The sequence below is a fragment of the Phalacrocorax aristotelis genome, chromosome 7 (genome assembly GCF_949628215.1).
Source record: "Phalacrocorax aristotelis chromosome 7, bGulAri2.1, whole genome shotgun sequence".
Taxonomy (NCBI): domain Eukaryota; kingdom Metazoa; phylum Chordata; class Aves; order Suliformes; family Phalacrocoracidae; genus Phalacrocorax; species Phalacrocorax aristotelis.
The window spans coordinates 55,688,728-55,709,330 of record NC_134282.1 but is presented as its reverse complement, the minus strand read 5'-3'; the positions used below and the strand labels follow the sequence as shown (position 1 = coordinate 55,709,330).

Sequence of the window (20,603 nt, the reverse complement as noted above, 5' to 3'; positions counted from 1 at the left end):
ATTTGTTCCTGTAAGATCATCTTAAATCTCAGGAAGGCTCAACTAGTAAACCTCAACAAGTTATTTGAAAAACTTTGCGCACACACAAAACATAGATCAGATTAAACTACAAAATGCTGGCTTTAGTGAGACTAAGCATAACATGGTTTACAAAAAAAAAAAAAGAAAAAGAGACCCACGTTTAAAAAAATGTACTTACTATCCATGTATGCAACTTGACTATCAGCGCAACACTACCACAGTTTCATATATTTTCAGTCAACAGTGTTTATTAGCTCAGAGAAGTTTATCTGGCCATTGCCCATGTTAAGCCAATAATTTATATTTGATTAAGCTACACCAGGAACATTTCAAGTTGATGCGAAAATTTCATAGGGAATGTGATGAAATGGAGAACATAGCATTTTCTGTTGTGCTGCTTCTTTTAGCATAGATTTCGAAAAAAAAAAAAAAATCCACGATCAAAATGTAGCTCAGATATTGCTAAAAAGAATGCATGGCAAGAACAATGTAATGCAGATGTTATGCAAGATTAGTCATATTAAGGATATGGTACAGAAGGAGGAATTATTTGCTCCTAATCATTCTCTCACACATAGCAGAATGAAATCTTTCAGCAAGTTTTAGGAGAGAATTTCTATAGGGACACAAATGTAGAAAATGAAGAATTAACTAGATGAAGTCTGCTAATTTTTGTACAACAGCAAACACTTCCACAGAATGTAAAGCTTTCCTGAGATTGTTTTTTTTTGTCTGCACATACAACACAGAAGTTACCTTGGGGAGACCAATCTCAGCCATGGCATTCAGCCACTGGATTACATTATCTGTGTGCCGGAAGTGGAGACCAGTTGCCTGAAATAAAAACAGGAAGGAACAAGGGGGAGGGCAGTAAGAAACAAAACATCACAGCTGCCAAGAACAGCAGGAAGGTTCATTAAGACAGATAGTGAAAACAGTACCCTTACAGAAGAGAACTCAGAAGTCTTCTGTATATGATTATATTGACTGTTCATGACAAGTTCTTCCACACGAGTCCAGGCTCAGATGTAAAGCTGAGTCCACCCCGCCTCACTTAACCAATGTTACCAATGAGTAAAGGTGGAGTTTCTCAGGTAATACTAAGAGAAACTAACTTTCTCTTATTTGTTCACAATACCTCCATGTGCACATTTTCCTATTTTAGATGTCTACCTAAAGCAGAGTCTATGCCCAAGAGCTCTCACCTTATATCTAGTCTGTTCTCTATCATAGATTTTCTTCACAGAAACCACTTTAGGGGAGAAAAAGTTTCCAAGTTTGGCCAGGTAAACTCCATTTCTCAATCCTTCTTCCAGCTCTGTTGTGGGAGGCAGCTCCTCATTCAGACAGGCCTCCATCCATCTGGAAGCGCAAGAACAAAGTTGGTCACATGAGTATATTTCCAGTTTGTGAACACAACCCCATGCTGAAAAGTTTCATGCTGCTACTGCTGTCATACTCTAGCATGCTATTTACTTAGCATTAGGGGTTGAAAGTGGGTATAGCACTACCACACCATCTGTGTCACTAAAATGCTAGTCAGTAACACTTCAGACAAAATATTAAGAATTACAGAGTCCAGTAGCGAGAGTTTCACAGGTAATTAAGATACCATCTCACCACCGCGTTTCTCCTTCAGCCCCCAATTTAACTGGTACTGGTCTAGACACAGCGGCCAACCTGTCCTTTTAACTAACTTAAACCTTCCTCCCGAGTACAGGCTTATATCACAAGCATTTCTTTAAGTATCCGCTAGTTATTTCATGACTTTGTATGACTTACTCAAGCTCTTTTAGCTGATCTGAGAGGAGCTACAATGCAGTCATCAAGTCTACCTTCCTGACCCGTGTATTTTCTACCACCCAACTATACATTTCAAAAACGGGGGACAAAAAAAACTGGAACAGGCATTCTTCTCCTCATAACAACTGATTTTCCCTTATCTTGTTTCCTTCCCCCTCATTTAATAGTGTCACAGATGCTCATGACAAAAACAAAAATGACAACAACAAATATTTTGAAAAGTCACCTTTCTCAAAACAGAGATGCACCTGGGTATTTCCTCTGTACAGAGCTACCAGAGGCTGTATGCTGCAGGCTCAACTACACAGTTTCTTCCAAAGATGACATACTGCCTGGCTGTTCTGTTCTCGGAAAAAGGGAGCTGCACAATCACGGGCCACTTTCTAAAGCTTTTTTCTTGGACCATGCCTCACTTGCAGCTAAACTCTAAAGCTCTAACAGGACGGATGAGCCTTGGACCAATAAACATCACAGAAACATGACTTTCAAGAGAATAATGGCCGAGAATAGCAGTAGCCCATATTATAAAACAGAGCTGACAGTGTAACATAAGCAAGGTTACAGGGCTGATGAGTCCACGCTACTGGGACTGATCTTAAAGACAGGCAAGCAGACAATTCCGCTTGAACCCAATGAACAGATTTTTAATATTTTTAAAACTGCTTCGGATACATACATAACTGTAAACTATTTACCTCCATATTAACCCAGGCAAAATAACAGGAAAACAGGGTACTGGATGCAAGTGATAACAGATTAAATTAATAACTGTAGTAAATTAAGAGAATTTCACATAAATCAGTCCTGTAAACACACCTGGGAAAACTACAAAGCTCTGTTGACGAACTGAAACTGCAGACATTTCACGTCCACAAGGTGCAAGGTTTCACGCCTCATAATATTCCAGTTAAAATCGAACACTGTACATACATACAAAATATAGCTCATATATACTAACAGACACCTCCGAGCAGTGTTTTCATGGGGATTCACTGAACAGTGCTGTTTCTAACGCATTTGGCATAGATGCACGCTACGCTCCCGTCTTTCAGTTTTCCAGGAAGTGAACATGAAAATTGAGGCTGACAAAGTTAAAGAATTAGCGGATGTTGTGGTTTAACCCCAGCCAGCGACTAAGCACCACACAGCCACTCCCCCCGGTGGGATGGGGGAAAGAATCGGAACGGTAAAAGTGAGAAAACTCGTGGGTTGAGATAAGAACAGCTAAATAAATAAGTTTTTTTAAATGGAATCTACAAAGCAAGGGATACACGGTGCAATTGCTTACCACCCGCCGGCCAATGCCCAGCCAGTCCCCAGAACAGCGACTCCCCCGGCCAGCTTTCCCCTAGTTTACATACTGAGTGTGACGTCACATGGCATGGAATATCCCTTTGGCCAGTTTGGCTCAGCTGTCCTGGCTGTGCCCCCTCCCAGCTTCTTATGCACCCCCAGCCTTCTCAGTCAGTAGAGCATGAGAACTTGCGATACCCTTGATTTAGTGTAAGTGCTACTTAGTGACAATAAACACATCAGTGTGTTATCAGCATTATTCTGATACTAAATCCAAAACACAGCACTACACCAGCTAGCAGGAAGAAAATTAACTCACCCTAGCCAAAACCAGGACAGAGGATAACACCAATATTCGTGTAACTGCTGTAACCTATAATTAGCACACAGGTGGTCACAGCTTGAGTAAGAACAGGACTATTCAGATAACCTAGGCTTTAGACATGGCTAAATATTAGGTCACTCATCTAGCTTATCTACAGACTGGGGATTGTGTCCTAAAGGACAAACGTGGCACGAAAAACATGCCATGAGTACTGCAGACATAATGAATTCACAAGTTTAAAGCTGTAAGCCCTAACATTACTGTGGGGTGTACAGAAGGGGGAACAGTAAAGTCAGGCACTGCTGTTCTTTTGTATACCACACTGATGAGACCAAGATAGGAAAGAGGTTTTTGATTAGCTTCACAGAGGGGAAAAAGCCTATCCCCCCTCCACCCAAAAGGGGGGATACTCAACAGAAATCCAGAAGTATCCTTTCATATTCTGGAGAAGCACCTAAAACTTCTGAAACCAAAACTATTTGGAAAGGTATATAAAAATGACATTTCCAAGCCTAAAGTCTCACACACTCTTCATGGGTTCTCCTCACTTTCCTAGAAAGCTGCAAGAAGCCAGAGGATTGATTTATGTGCCCTTTGACAGCACCTGACTAACTGGAAATTATAATTATTCTCACTGCCTCGTTCATTCACATACCAGCACAAGTTGGAAGGGGCCTCAGAAGATGATCTGGTCCAACCTCCCGCAGGAAAGGGAGCCTAGAGGAGATTATCTAGCATCCTGTCCAGTCACGTCTTGAAAACCTCCAGTGATAGGGACTCTACCACATCCTTGGGGAGGCTGTTACAGTGGTTGGTTGTTCTCATTGCAAAAAAAATTTCTTTCCTTATCAAGATGAAACCTCCCCCAGTACAACTTGCACCCATTGCCTCTCGCCCTCTCTGTGTGGCTCCTTGTGAAGGGAGAGCCTCTGTCCTCTTTGTAGACACCCTTTAAGTACTGAAAAATCATGACGAGGTCCCCCCAAGCCTTCTCTACTCCAGGGTGAAAAGACCTAACTCCCTCAGTGTTTCCTCATAGGGCAGTTCTCCAGCAGTTGATCATCTTCATGGCCCTCCTGTAGACCCTCTATTCACATATGAAAAAGTCACCAGTTATCCACTGAACACCAGATGATGCACAGCCATGTTCTTTCCCATCTTGTCTTTGAGCTCCTTGCCATCTAACTCAAGGAAAACAATAGGAAGACTGTTTATGCAAAGCCTGTAAGGTACAGAAAACAAATACAACCCGAAGGACATGTTGAAGAAGTAAGGAACTGAGTCAAAGTACAAGTTACAGAAAGCAAACCAGTTCAACAAGTTTTGACTGTACTTCAGTATTCAATGCGAACAGCTTGCAAATTTTATGCAGTAAAGGGATGGGAGCGCAGAAAGCATCGACTCAGGACACATAGAAGTCTCAGATGGTGAGAGCTGCATGTCAGAAGAGTTCCAAATAAGGTATAAGCCAAAATGCCCCATATTAGAGAAGTTTCCAGAAGGCAAGGAAGCTCAGTCCTCTAGTCCAAGTGAAAATAGTACTAATAACCTCAGAAAGTCTCCTGGACCTTATATTTAGTACTTCCGGTACAGTGCACTTAAACGGTAAGTAACAATTTTGAAGTGGAAAAAAAAAATATATAGGAAGTTGTTAATTTAAGCGTAGTTTAGCCTGGAAAGCATTAGTTTTCCTTCAAGCTTCTCAACAGTCTCCTATAGTAAGAGACTCAGTACCGTGCTTTCCTTTCTAATGTGACATAAATACAGTGTTTTGTGACTTAGACTGTCATATTTCCTCTGGTTAATTTTATAAATGGGAATGCAAACACTCTCCTAAAGGGATTTAAAAGATCAAGCTGGTTGCCACACCTTCTTGAACAGAATGTTCTCAAAGGAGCCTCTGCTGAAAATGAAGAATTGCCGATCATCAACAGTTAAACTAGAAGAGCACTTTAAGCCCCAAATGAGACACCATTACACTGTGGAGTACCGCCTGAACCCAAGAAAACGGAGGTTTGCAACCCAAAGCAGGGCAGGGAGCCTGGACCAGCAACAAGGAATAGTGTTTACCAGGAAGAAAATGTTTCTGGGAACACCTGGCCAACTTCTATACCTAAGTTACAAAAAGAAACTCATTCTTCTGCAAACTACTATTTTCCTGGTGTTTACTGCTTCCCTCTCAAGAGAAAACACAAACAAACAAAAAACCCAACAAAAAAAACCCCAACTTAGTTCTTCCTGAACTTTGAGCTCTAGAAAAATGCAGAGAGAAACTGAATGAGAAAACATGACTTAAGTTTAAAAATTCTGGACCATTATCCAAAAGATACAGTAAAGGAGGTCAAACACTATCATTCAGATCATGCTCTTCCCCTATCCCACATAGCTGCATTTCCTGTGCTGCCTCAACCCAACCTTCACAGAATCTCTGAGGCTGGAAGGGACCTCTTGAGGTCTAGTCCACTTCTTTACCGCCACCACGAGCAACCCTTTTCCCCATTCCTTCTGAGTGGGGCAAGAGCTTTCCGTAACTTCACTTGCATGCCTTAGATTAATACAACCAAAGACTCCTAAGAGGACACAGAACTACTCAAGCCCTGGAAGAGTCCAAATGCTAGTAATAGCATCCATAATATCCTCCCAAGAACCTTATTGGGGCAACATAAAAAAACCCACTCACTTTAGGTCTTCCTAGGTTGAACAAAGTGAAAGCAGAAGGGACATGCCATGGAATCATTTAATGCCTTATCATCTAATGCATTACTGAACAACATGGAGGCAATGAGTTCTGTTTAAGCGCCTACATAAAGTCAAATAAATAGCCCATAATTAGAAAATAAGCTGTCTCAATGTGCTCATACCTGTTTCAACAGGTTCCTAAGTGGGTGTTAACAGAACTACGAAACTAGGGCAACTTACATACAATAATGCTCCCCCTTGGTGCAGCATTGCTTAACCATTTGCTAGGCCAGAAGACAAAGCAACATTTTCAGAAATCATTACGCAGTACCTTTCACATTTTAAAAGCTCCTATACTAGTATTAAAATTAACACCTGTCATCCTTAAAAGGCAGAAATAAATGCAGAATTTCCAGATGAACAAGAGGAAAGCATTTCTCAAGCCTCACAGGGCAGGAGGAGGAGGGGGGGAACCTGGCTGATGGGCAGCAACCTTTACTCCCTTTAGACATTAGGCATTAGAAGAATATGCCATCAAGCTTTCCATAGAAACCTTGAATTCTTTTTTGCTACTTTGGCAGTTTCCACTACACTCCCTCCGTCTCACCAGCACAGAAAAGATAACTTTTAACCCAGAATCAATTCCGCAAACAAATTTCATCACATGACTGCTTAGGAAATGTTGGACTCTCCAATTCTCCTGAAGCTAGCTCAAATTAAAGTAGTAACTGCACCTTTCTAATCAGTCAGTCCTACTGCTACAAAATGCAGATCCCCCTCCTAGAAAAAGATCCTTGAATATCTACATGCAGCCAATAGTTTCAGCTGCAGTTTAGAGCCAGACCTTCCTTGAGAAGACAGTACAGTAAAAACATAACATCAGTTATTGTCAGGCAGCCAGTCTCTCAAGTAACGATGTCTTCAAACTTTTAAATGAAGCATTGCTCCATTAGCAAGGATTGGAAAAACTTGACATCAGTCATCTTAACTACCAACTTGTTTACCCTCCCCCAATACAGCATTATCAAGGATTGTGACAAGTAACACAAAGAGGTCATATTTTTCAACAGTATCATACGCCATTTTTAACTGGAACTGGAGTTTAGGCACAGCAGAAACTTAACATCGATTGCACAGCACACAGTTTGCTCTTACGAAAATGTCAAAAGTCTGGCTAACCCTGAGACAATGGAAAAAAATGTGGAAAAGAAAGAAAAAGTCACTCTTCCTCTCAAAGTAGTTATAGATAAGCCTGCGAAGAAGAACTAGCAACCCATCTCTCCTGAAATTGTTGCAAGAATACCCAATTTAATAAACAAACATAGTAGAGCAGACAATAAAACAAAAATGGACAAAGCCTGTACAGAACGCTGCTCATTTCATGACAGGACTACCATGCAGTATGTTCCAGCACAAAAAGAAAACAACATGGCATAGAAAACACAGAAGGCATTAACAGTCCAAAAAAAGTGATCTTTATCAACCAATGAGGAAAGCTCACTTCTTGGTCATCACTTAGTAGTGATTTCAGGGTAAAATTATTTACTTGCAGCAGCCAGAAGTAACTTTTTCTAACCTTCAGCTGGCCTAGAATTTCAAGGCAATGGCTCTTCCTTTTGTACACAGCCAGTGACATTTTTCAACTCTGAGCTCAGGCTGCAGCCCAACACACCACCTGGGTCTGCACCTAGTGGTCACGTTCACTGCGTTGGCCTCATGGGCAATGCTTCAAGTACTTCTAACCGTTAAGAATTCTAAGAAGATAAAGTACACAATACTAACATGTCATGCTAAAGGATAACCAGTACCACTCATTAGTCTGGAACTAATGCTAAGTGTTGATTGAAGCTCAGTTGTCCACAGGACCGCATCCCATTCTACTTATTGCACACCTCACCAATTTCATTAGCAGGGAAGCTGCAAACAGAACCTCAGTGCAAACTTCGGAGCCTCTAGTTTGGGGAGCACTGGCCACAGAGTTCTTGATCATGGGTCAGAACCACAGGAGTCTTTGTAAGAGCATATCAGTGCCACTGCACTCCTTGCTTGCTTTTTGTGGTCACGTACCAACTGTCTCCATCCTCAAGGAGGCTGAATATGCTTTATTTCTTCCTGAAAGAGGTCTAGAGGTGGACTAGAGGGGCACAGAGCTTGATTCTCTTTCCAGGTGCATATGCATATCCTCCAGTCTTTGCAACAGTGTCTGTATACTACACCAATATATTATTACAACACAAGCCACTGTTTAAGTGGCATCTGTTAACCTCAGAGAGGGGCTCCTACTCCAAATGTGCCCAGCACTCAGTCAGCTAAAGGACTGCCAACATGTTCCCTAAGGAAATAACCATCTTGTTTTTAAGTAGAGGCAAGTCGCTAGGAAGAGAGAGGAATCATGATACACAAACACCAGGGTGCATTCTTTTACCTAATGCTGCACATCAGCCTGGGATTCTACATGAGCCCTTGTGAGAACAGGCCTTCAGAAGTGATGGTTAAATTAGCTAATCCCAGAACATCAATGCTGAGATCAGTGGGGATATTGTTACCTCACATGGAACTAACCCAGTTCTTTAAACACATCATCTACAGAAAGACTGGGATGTCCATTCCTCAAACTACTGCAGTACACCATGCCTTAAAATAAACCCTGGTAATTCAAAGCTCTACACTGGACCCACAGCACTGCATTCTCCCACTCCATTTATCAGGACAGGAAAACTTTTTGCTTACTGGTCTCAAAGGAAAAGGTTCCTACAAGAGTTTATTGCTTATATCTCCAAACCTAGCTAGTAAAGACTACCAAAGTTTAACTTCATCCAAACGGTACAGCTACCATCACGTAGCAAATAGGCTTCACTCTTGGCTCCCTGCTCTTCTCTCGCATTGAAATATATCAGACAGGCTGCCAAAACTAGCAAGGCAGTCAGGTCGCATACCCAAGCACTTACTACAATTTAACATTTTCCTGCCCATGAAGAATTTCAGCGGGGGGAATATCTCCTTGGGATTTTATTTTTCCCCCAGTCACACCATATTCCCAAAACACAACAGAAGTTACAAAAATAGAGGTGAAAGCATATCAACCACATGCCAGAAAGGGGCAGGGACAAATACCTTTACAAACTTGAAGCCTCCCAAATTGCTGTAGGATCATCTCCCTTTCCCCTAGGCAACTGCTCTATGCTTACTTCTGTTCTCTTTCTATTTTTTGATAGCATCTGCCTGTACTTTATGACTATCCAGTCTAGCAATCTGGTGAGCACAGCTACTGACAACGCCTTCCAGCTACCTCAACCATATATAATCCAGGAAGCTATCACCAAGGAAGGCAGAGGACAGCAGCAGCCTCTATGCCTGTTCGCGCTGTCAGACCAAAAGTTCCCATCCTACCTAGCCCAATACCCTGTCTCTGACAATGGCCAGTAAGAGAGATGCAAATAAAGATAGCCTTTTATTAAATTAGGTAATTGACTGCTCAATGGCATATGCTGTTATCTATTCTTACTTACCTAAACTGTTGTACAGAGCGTATGTTTAATTGATGAAACTTTTATTTTCAACAGAAGTCTATGAATGTCACCTTTGTGACCATCTAATGTGCAAAAATGTATCTGGGAATCACAGAACTATTAAAATGCATGAAAACAGGCTTCAGATTTGCTTTCACTAGTTGTAACTCACATACAGAAAGTACATAGGACTTAACAAATACCTTTTGCTTTAACACTCAGGCAAAAGTAGTATTAACTATAATTAACACAGATTGGTTTTAGTCACCCTAAATCAGACTTTTAACTGTGTTCAGGTAACCAGAGATGTCTACAGATATCTAGCAAAACCTTCAGAAGTACTTACGTACACCAAATTCTACCTCCCACAGCAATCAATGAAGATCAACTGTTAATCTGCAAGAACATTTCTTAAATAACAGTAGACCTTTTTAGATCTTTGAAGCTGTTGCTCTATATCAGCTTTTTTTTCTTAACTGAAAAATCCTCATTCTGCTCCTGGACTTAACTGAAATAAGCTTTCTTGCGTCATGTGTCATCCCCCCAATCTCTCTACCGTTTACACGACTCTGAACAAAACATTCCAAACCAAGATAGCATTGTAACACTTTACAAAACAGACGGCAATTTTAAAAAGGTCTTTTAAAATAAGCGTTTTGTAAACTAACATACTCATTTATTTCTTTTAACCATTAGCCACATATAGTCTTAGACCTCACCCAGAAAGTGACAGCCAGCACACAGGATGCAGAACTTGAAGTTGCAACTTCACTCCAAGTACACTGCAGTAATTCAGAAGAGGAACAGCAGAGTTCCTGCATTGCTCCAGACACGGACGACACACAACAGAATCCAAGTTCGCTTCTCCATTTTGCTTTTAGCACTCTACACCAAGGCAAGATAACCCCTGTGTATCCAAGCAGGGTACTACTACATAGGCACACCGCTTAGCAAGGACCATGAAAACTATTTAGCTCTGAGATTCTCTTAATGACTTCAGGTGGGCCTAGTAGAAGCCTTAATCTCCCCTCCAGCGAGGAAGAATCTAAGTATCCTCACACAACAAGCTTACGTCTACACAGAAGTATTGGGTTTGCGCGGCAAGGTTTTGGTGGCAGGGGGTCTACAGGGGTGGCTTCTGCCAGAAGCTTCCCCTATGTCCAACAGGGCCAATGCCAGCCATCTCCAAGAAGGACCCACTGCCGGCCAAGGCTGAGCCCATCAGCGCAATGCTGGTAGCGCCTCTGGGAGAGCATATTTACGAAGGGGGAAAAACCTGCTGTGCAAGAGCAGCTGGGAGAGAGGAGCGAGAACATGAGAGGAACAACTCTGAGACACAAGGTCAGTGAAGGAGGAGGAGGTGCTCCAGGCACCGAAGCAGAGATTCCCCTGCAGCCCTGACAGGATCTGTGGAGAGGAGCCCACCCTGGAGCAGGTTTTCTGGCAGGACCTGTGGCTCCACAGGGGACCCACACTGGAGCAGTCTGTTCCTGAAGGACTGCACCCCATGGAAAGAACCCATGCTGGAACAGTTCATTAAGAACTACAGCCCGTGGGAAGGACCCAGGTTGGAGAAGTTTGTGAAGAACTGTCTCCTGTGGGAGGGAATGCACACTGGAGCACAACAAGAGCGTGAGGAGGAAGGAGTGGCAGGCACTGTGTAACGAGCTGACAGCAACCCCCATTCCTCGTGCCCCTGTGCCACTCAGGGGTGAGGAGATGGAGAAGTTGGCATTGAAGTTGAGCCCAGGGAAGAAGGGAAGGATTAGAGGAAGGTGATTTAAGATTGGTTCTCGTTTCTCATTATCCTACTCTGATTTGATTGGGAATAAATTGAATTAATTTTCCCAAGTCCATTTTGCCCATGATGGTAATTGCTGAGTGATCTCTCCCTGTTCTTATCTCGACCCACAAGTCTTTTGTCTTATTGTCTCTCCCCTGTCCAGTTGAGGAGGGGGAGTGAGAGCGCGGCTTGGTGGCCATTCAGCAGCCAGCCAAGGTCAACCCACCACAACAGGAAAAGATTCCTCTCTGAAACCCCTCCCATCCACTAGACATATAAAGTGGTCCTCCAGAGCAGACAGACAAGGAAATTATTATTTTCTGTGGTACACAGAAACCCCAATTATGCACAGCCATTCATTGTGCTTCAGCACATTACTGATTGTCCAAGCTATCCCTTGCCCCAGGCAGCCCACAACATGCATAAAACGTGCAACACAATAAAAAAAATGAAGGTGAGCACTGGACAAAGAAAGCATACTCCAAAAAGCCTGCCACCCCTACCTTGGCACTCTCAAATCCAGTGAAGGATGGTAGACACTGCTGCAGAAGGCACTAAATAGAGGATAAGGCAGAAGCTTTAACACCAGCTTGGGGTAAAAGAAATCCTCTTCAGGAGGGACCTTAGTTGAGGAAGATACAGAACAGGAATTGATCAAAGGTACCGTCCTTGGCCAAGTGAAAGTAGTGATCAGCAAGTGAAAGAGTTTAGTCATGACAAAGCTAAATAGCATGCATTGAAAACAAAAACAAGCTTGAATTTGATGTACTGGGAAAAAGGAGACTAGAGAGGGGAAACCAAAGAGAGACAGCTACATGACCAGAGTAATCAACTAGCAAGAAGCAAGAACTGGCATAACTGTCTAGGCACAGATGATAAATTTAAAACTGCACGGAGGAAGAAATAACAGTATCAGGCACACCTAAAAAAGACAAATCTATTTCTTTGACTGCAGCAACAGACTCCAGCTGCTTTCTTTACATTCTGGAGGCCCACATGTCTCAGCAAGCAAATTCAGCCCAGTCACCTGACAGAGAATGTCCCCACCCTTCACCCCAAGTTAAAGAACAGATTATTTTTGCCAGGTCAGCAAACTGGCTTTTGGAGAATATCTAATCGGTCTTAACCAGGACCAATATAAAGAGAGTATTTGCAAAAGCAGGAGTCTCAACTAGATAAAGACAATAACAAACAACAGCTAGAAGATGAAGCAGGAAAATCTCTTCTTGGAAACCATACAAATTCTAATCCACCAGAACGATCCACCTAGGTGTTAGCTGACCTCTCACTACCTGGAGCCTTGAAAAAATTCACACTGGATGCCTTTATGGTCTAACTCCATCAAATGTCATAACGCTGATGCAAAAGTCACGTAAAGAAAAGATGTCTAGTCTGGGTTTCAAAAAAAAAAAAACCCAAAAAAAGCAGCAGCAAAGCTGTCACAGAATGTTTTGCTGATGTACAGGCTTTTTTAATACTTTAAATGAGTGCCTGGGGAAACATGGGGAAACTTCTCTCCTCCCCTTTCAGTAGTTTGGAGGGCAAGTGAAAGGTAAAATAACAGTTTTGTCCACAAGAAAATAAACGGAAAACTTGCACCTTGTCTACCAAAGCCAAAAAATGAAAAACAGACTGCAGCAGCAAAGACCGAAAAATGTTCATATGCTTTGGTTTTGGCAGCTATTTAGCTAGTTTCACAATTCCTGGATATCTACATTTTGAAAAAAGGATCTGTAACATAATGTACCTGTCCCTGTGTTGAAAAGGACTTTTATTTTAGTGGAGAGTAGTTTGTTTCAACGGATTTCTGACATGCAGTAAACAATATCACCTTCCTCAAGCAATGGAGGGCGCGGTAACATCTTATTCCTGCGGCTGCTGTAACAGGAAAATTTGACAAGAATCTGGTAGGTGGTAGAAAAACTCCAAGCAGAGGCAGAATGCTCTGTCAAACTGAGCTTCAGTGATCCATCAGAAGCTGGAAATGAGCCAGTGAACACTTCTAAGCAGCCCCTGAGTTCATACTACAAAAATGACAAATTACATCACGCCAAGACTTTCAGAATACCAAGCATTCCACTCAGAACAAAAAAACCTCAGGAAAGGAGAACTATCTCCCTTTCCCTAACTCCCTGACCGCCCTCAGGGTCAATATTTGCATAACATATCATTGGCTTTCCCCCATCTTGTCCAGTGTCATGTCCTGCCCCAACACACAGAATTTCAAACATTACCATCTTTTGCCTGACAACTCATCCTATAGAAACAAGGCTCACAAAAGCAGACTGAGGGACCCTAGCACATTCCAGACAGCAGGTGTCCAAGCTAAAGGAAGGCATCAACAATACTTATTTAGAATTCCACTTTTCAAATAACATCTTCAAATCCATGGGGGGTGCGGGGCAGGGCGGGGCAGGGGAGGCAAGTTGGCTTCCGCAGCAGTGTAACAATCAACATCCTGGGAAACAAGATCATAATCAAGAGATACAGTGCTCAAGATCAGCCCCTTAAAGTCTTCCAAAGCAGGTAAATCTGAAATCACACCTGTAAACACACAGGGCTTTGCTTAAATCAGTATGACATATTAAGTCAAGTAGGTTTACAACTATTTAAATTACACCAGTAATTACCACAAAACAATCAGAACTGTAATTTGAAATATTCTATTGAACAAAATCTGTTTCCTAAAGCACATTTTGACTGTCCACTGGTTTATAAATCTCTTCTCTAGCTCTCTATTGAAAGTGGCATTCTTAATTCCAATTTCAACTCAAATAGTTTTGAGAAATCTAACAAACTGAAACAGAAATTTAAGTCTTTGCCACCTGCCCCAGAAAATAAAAATCTCTTGCATTCAACTTGGATCTAAAGCCAGTGTCTGTTGAACCTGTAAGGGGGCAGATGAGTAGGAAACAGTTACACCCTTTTTTTTTTTTTAATTACATATTTTGCTTACACGTAGCAAAATATGCTAGACCTTACAAATGGGGAAAGCTGATTGTATTTGACATTTGACATAAAAACTGAAAGCAAACCAGGTTTCACTCAGCCTCATACTCACAAGCACCACAAAACAACTGGTGCTCAAGAAGTCTGTACAGCAATCAGGCAACCAGGAGAAGGATGTTCAAGCTGTCCATCCAGCAGTGAGCCTTTACCCCTGGCCCAACAACAAGCATTAGGAGGTCCAGGATCTGTTGCCCTGCCACCGAGGGCGAGGGACACCACTTGTCAAGTACTCCTCACATCTCCTGGACTCTTCCTCAGCTGGCAACCACATGCAGATTTTACTGGTTACAGATACGCCTTTTCATACCCTTTTGCAGCTGACAGCAACGACTACCTCTGTCCTGTGCCGCCTGCATGACTCATCAGGGTTTGTTCACTGTGCTCTGCCCCCAGAGGGTGTCTTTGTGAAACTGAATGCAAACATGCTGGGGTCTTGATGGCTAGCTGGTAATCTGAGCAGTTTTAAACACAGGTCATTCCAACAGCCCTTTCCCTGTCACATGTGGTGCCTTCACATCTAGATGCTTCCGTTCACATCCATTCAGCCCTTCTATTGCAATTCCCTACAGGAATGCCAAGGAAAACATGCATGGCCATACAGCATCACAGAAGAGGAAAAAGTGGCCAGGAAGAAAGGGCAGCACTTCCCCTCCCAACAGTGTCCACTTAAGCCATCTGAAACAATGTACGAAGCTACCCCTTAAAGGCTGTTGTACTGCTCAGTATTGCCAACACCGCAGGTGTGACATTTTTGGACAAATCATGATATTCATTTTACTGAAAGAAGAGGGATCTCATACCCCAGCAGATCACTGCCTCTACATATGAACCTCAAACATTTTTAGTTCAGTTACAATCACAGGCTTGGCATACATTCTCACAGAGGCTCAGAAGAAAAAAAAAAACTTGCAGACAGCCTCAGCTCTTCGTCCATTTCACCTCAGCAAGGGCATTAGACAGCCATGCAAAAATCCCAAACAAAAACCTCGCTCTAAAATAACTCATTCTACCAACTCTGAATAAATCAAGGAATCACCCAAGAAGATGAAAGATCTCTCAGAGAGGTAGCAAAGTAAAATAAATTTATGACATCAGAAGGGTTCTCTTCTAGAGAAGTTGGTGGAAATTTAAATGCATTTCAGTATAGTTCGTGCAGGAAAAGACACAGCCTCTCAAATCAAGAGCTAGGAAAACAAGTGTTGCCCACAGCTTAAACGTCCCAGAACATTCTCATTATCCACAGAGACATTTTCAGGTCAAAGATACCAAAAAGCAAAGGATTAGTGAGTAACATAGGCCAGATTTTTCCCACTGATTGACGTACCTGCCCTGGCAACATGCAGCTGAATCAAAGATTATATTAATATTCTTGCACTGAAGTCAGTCCGTCCCCATCCCTGTCACACCCCCCTCCCACCCCCCACCCCCCCAAAAAAAAAAAAAGTAAATACGAGGTTCCTCTCTGTTTCATTGCAAACACTGCCAACAACTGATAAAAACAACCTCAGCTGCTCTTGCTGATGGGGATCCTATCACACTGCCATGTTCGTCAAAAAGATTAGTCCTGAAGAGTTTACAGATGAGTACCAAGCCCACAGCTGTGAGGAACTTAATTATCACATACACAAAAGTCTTTTTCAAGGCACATTCAACCATTCTGTTGCCAAAGCTAATTGCCTTGATCACTTACCATTAAAAACTAAACAGGCTTACATGCTTGGAACGTGCTCTAAGAGGATCCTGGAAAGGACCACTACACCTCAAAACTCAGCTGATTTCTTGCAAATAAGGGTTATAAGAAGGACTCCACAGTACTCAACAGTCAAGAACAGTTATGTGACAACTACTCACTTGGGTTATTTTGGGCTGCTCTCTTCTTGCATTACATAAAATATTCCTTCAGAAACCACCGCCCAAACAGCAGAACCCAGGTCTCTGAATTGAGTTCTGTGCAAAGAGCTGTTTCTCTCCTCCTGGCCTGCCTTACATTACTATTTCCAGTGAGTCATAAAAAAAGTATTCAGAGAGAGGCAAGATGGTGGTACTCCACCACTGTCCTCCCCCCACCTCTCTCCCCCCACTTCTCAGAAAAATACTAGTTCTGAATGTGCATTCCAAGACACTTCCAGTCCAGAAAGGCACTCCCTGCCAGCTGCATGAGGTCATCAATGAAACAGTACAGGAACTGTAGAGAAATCTCTCTTCAAGTCCAAAGAGGAGCTGATAAGAAGCCCCAGATGAAGTGGTGAGAGCTAAACAGCAGCTACTTCAACTTACCACTATTGATGATAAAATATTATCTATGAATATTCATGGCTTACAATCTAACGTGGAACTTGCATCATATCTGACAGAAGGGGGGGGGAACACCTTCCACACACAGAACCACCCAAACCACATACAAAACCCCCAAAACACCAACAACCAACACAAAAAACAGTACCCAACCCAATTTAAAAAATAAAACCTAAAGACTAAAATAAAGACACAAGGAAATAACAAAAAAAGAGTCTTGATTAGCCTGGAATAAAAAGAGGAACCCTGTTTAGTGACCTTCTGACCCACTCACCTCATCCAGAGGAGTCACTTTTGGTGGGAGTTATATCATCTGTTTTCCGTCAAATGCCTGTAATTTTGGATTATATGTGAAGATATCCAGACTCCTCACATACTAATATATCTACAAATACATAAATTTATGAATTAACTTATCTCTCGACTGTGCAACTGTAAAAGTCCAATCACACTTCAATATTACAAATGGTTTTAAAAAAATAGAAAAAGAAATAAAACCCTAATTCTAAAGTTAGAAAATAAAACCAAAAGACCTCCAAAAACGAATTAAACATCTGAAATAAAACATGGGCAAACCAGACAGACATCATTCAGAAGCCTCAGATTGCCTCCCACCTAAGTCTGAAGACCGCATCAATAAGAGGAACATTTTCTTAGGTTCTACATTACAGGCTACTGACTAAATTACTGCAGATTTTTTCTAAATGCAACGAATTCCATCTTTAGATACTTTCTAGCATGCTATACCGACCAGTAATTATTAGAGAAGGGACCGCTATGATCTGATGGATTAGAGATACACGCTGACCTGCATAAAGCAAAATAGCTTTCACGTATCATAACTACAGAATGTGTTTCATATCTAGTCTGTTAATAATTTAAGATCCACAGCATTATATTCTCCTTTTCTGTTATCTGCAAAATTGCAATAATTTTCTATGTTTCTGAGGTAACACAATGAGTTGCTCATAAACCACTGAAGGACACTGAAGTGTAGCTGGGCTGCATACACTCTGGACTTCAGAATATGAATGCAAATAGAATGTCTTTAAAAGCTAAAAGAGACCCCCATACCACAAAGTCAGGTTTCCCTAAGATGGGGGAGGTGGAAAGAGAAAAAAGAATGAGAGAAGCCCAAAACAATCCTCACCTTTCTTCTTATTTGAGGGACTCCAGCTACATTATGATTCTCGCTGTCTTGAGATTTGCAATAAAAAATATTTTTTTTCTTGTAAATTCTTCAACTGCGGCTCTGGTTCACACCACTTCGTCCTCAGAATCCTCCAACAGGTAACATGCTAACTCTATAGCTTCAAAACCCAGGGAAACCTGCCTGTATCAAATTTGCAGATTATTTTAAGTAGGATTTAAATAAGATAGTCTGTGCACGACTTCCTTATCTGAGGCACACTGAAAACTGTACAAAAGTAAGTGAGAAAGCCTAATTCTGCTTTTCTCAAACTGCCTTACTGGTACCTACCTCTCTCTATTGCAACCCTGTTCTTAATAAAGGCTCATAAGACATATTTTAACTGAACTACCTCATTTTTTCCAAGTTCAGGTTAATCAGAGAGTAGAGCCAACGTGATTTATCAGCTTTCTAAAATATCTCCAATTTGCAACAAAGAAGCCTCTTGAGACTAATGTTGTGTAAAAAAGCAACTACCACATTTTCTTCATAAGCAGATTTAAGCTGTAGCATACTATTTTAAATGTTTTCTCCTCAAACAATACCTCCAACAGCCTATATCTGTGCCTTTACAGACACTGATGAACTAGCTTTACAAAGTTACTCACAGAATTAGCTTTAGAGAGCTTCCCATTTAGCACTAACTCTGGATGTGTTCAACCTGTCCTCAAAGTGGCGTCCTCTATAGTTCTTCCGGGCACCCTACCCTTCTGAAATTTTTAAAAAAAAAAAAAAAAAAAAACACCAAACCAAAAAACACACACCACGTTTCAGCAGATCTTGGATAACTATGGCAAATTCCAGGACAAAATTATATCTATCCAAACACTTTCAAACTAAAAGTGGGAAACCCAAAAAGACAAAGACCAGACTTTTTTCCTTTAAGCACAATTTCTTATAGGAAACAAAATTTAACTGGGTCGCCTGGCAAAAACTTTAGGTTTATTTTTGACTTAAAGACACAGACAAGTCATCCCAGCCAAGAAAATTGCTCCCCACTTTAAAGAGATAAAGCATGCACGAGGGAGAGGGGAAAGAAATTCCTACAGAAAAGCAATCAATGGGAAAGACCCTTCAGACTTTACCACAGTGGCACAAAATATTAATTTCTCTCTATAGTATCATCGGTTTACACTAAGACATCTTCCAACCTGTCAGAAATAAGGTGTATTATGACAAGACCACAGACAGTACACTTCAATCCTGAACAAATTAATTCAGCAATAAAGAGCAAGCAGCATCCTTTTCTTGCTCAATAGGGCGTATCATCTACAAGAAACCCCAAAAAGGAGAAGGAAAAACAAAGCCACCCACATGGTCAGATTCCATCCTGATGCGTACAAGAAGAAACACACTGCTCAGGCACAACGGAAGTTATACAGTTATTGGAAGCCACATAATCTGGGCACTAAAATGCTTACATCATGCTAGGGCACAACGCAGAATCAAAGGACCTCCTACTATGACAGGAGAAAAGCATGGTGCCATCACCCAGCAAGCCAGATAAAGAAACAGGAGGGCCAACAACATTCTGGTTTCCGACTTGGAGAACCTAAAATATTCCACAGTGAAAGACAAAGCTTGAAAAAGCCTCTGCCAAATTGATAAGTGCTAATTTCATCATGAAAATACCACAATACCCCAACAAGTAATCCATGTAGGAAAAAAGGCTATCACGCAACACAGATGAAGAGTATTAGAGTGCACCAGCCTGCCTTCCAGATAAGGACCACAAAAGGAAGCTCTCTTGGGTTGCTTCTATTCCAGATAAGTATACCTTTACCATTCTGTGAGCAAAAGCTGCCACATCACAACAGAAGAGAGTACTTCTTACAGTTTTATCAGCGCTGCCTCAGCTTTTCAGTATAGACTACTGTGATTTGGAGACAGGAAAAAAACAAAAAACACCCCCCACACAACAACAACAACAAAAAAACCCAAAAGCAATACCAAGCACCAACGAAACACAAAACACTAAATTTTAAATATTAAACAACACTTATTCATAAACCCATTTTTATTCAGGAAAGAAGTATCTGGTCCAAGTACAGGAATCCCTCTATTTACAACCTTCATTTTAGTTCCAATTTTCATTTCAATGTCTTTCACCCTGCCTCCCTTTTTCCAACTAGCAAGAATAATGCCTGTTTCACAAGACTGTTGCACATTAGTAGCTGAAGTCAGAAATTCCTAACATGGGAACAACAGTGACAGCTCAAGAAAAAACAAAATGGACTGGAATACCATTAAATAAGTACAAGTTATTGATATTCCTCTAATAATGCCTCTGATGTATGCTCCTAGGCAGACAGGTACTCCAAATGACTTTATGAAATACTCAAAGCTACTGTACATGTGCTGTTACATCAGATAGTTCAGAAATCCCCACTTCTCTGGATTTTTCATTTCAGTATAAGATTAGGTGCTAGCCAATTTTCATCCTACCTTCTTTTAAAATTTAGGGGGGATGGGGAGGAGGGGAAATCACTGCTGCTTCTAGATTCCATAAATGTTGCTTAGTTAAAGGGACAGCAAGCCTCTGACAATGCTGATGTAATGCAAATCAGCATGGTATCATTCACATCATTTTAGGTGCGTTTAAGTTATAGAAAAACCTGAATATAAACTACAGTGTCTGAATGTGATATTATAATGTAATATGATTATGGGGGGGAGAGGAGGGCCACTAAGAATTGT

At 41.5% G+C, this 20,603-nt stretch overlaps 1 protein-coding gene across 1 annotated transcript in view; it reads right to left on the bottom strand.

Moving 5' to 3' along the window:
* IQGAP1 (IQ motif containing GTPase activating protein 1) overlaps nucleotides 1–20,603 on the bottom strand; it is a 74,716-nt gene that overhangs the window by 48,742 nt on the left and 5,371 nt on the right. The window contains exons 3-4 of the mRNA XM_075100947.1: nucleotides 1,227–1,383; nucleotides 778–855 (exon numbers count right to left, since the gene is read on the bottom strand). Of these exons, the coding sequence (XP_074957048.1) occupies nucleotides 778–855; nucleotides 1,227–1,383 (235 nt within the window). The remainder of the gene's footprint in view (nucleotides 1–777; nucleotides 856–1,226; nucleotides 1,384–20,603) is intronic.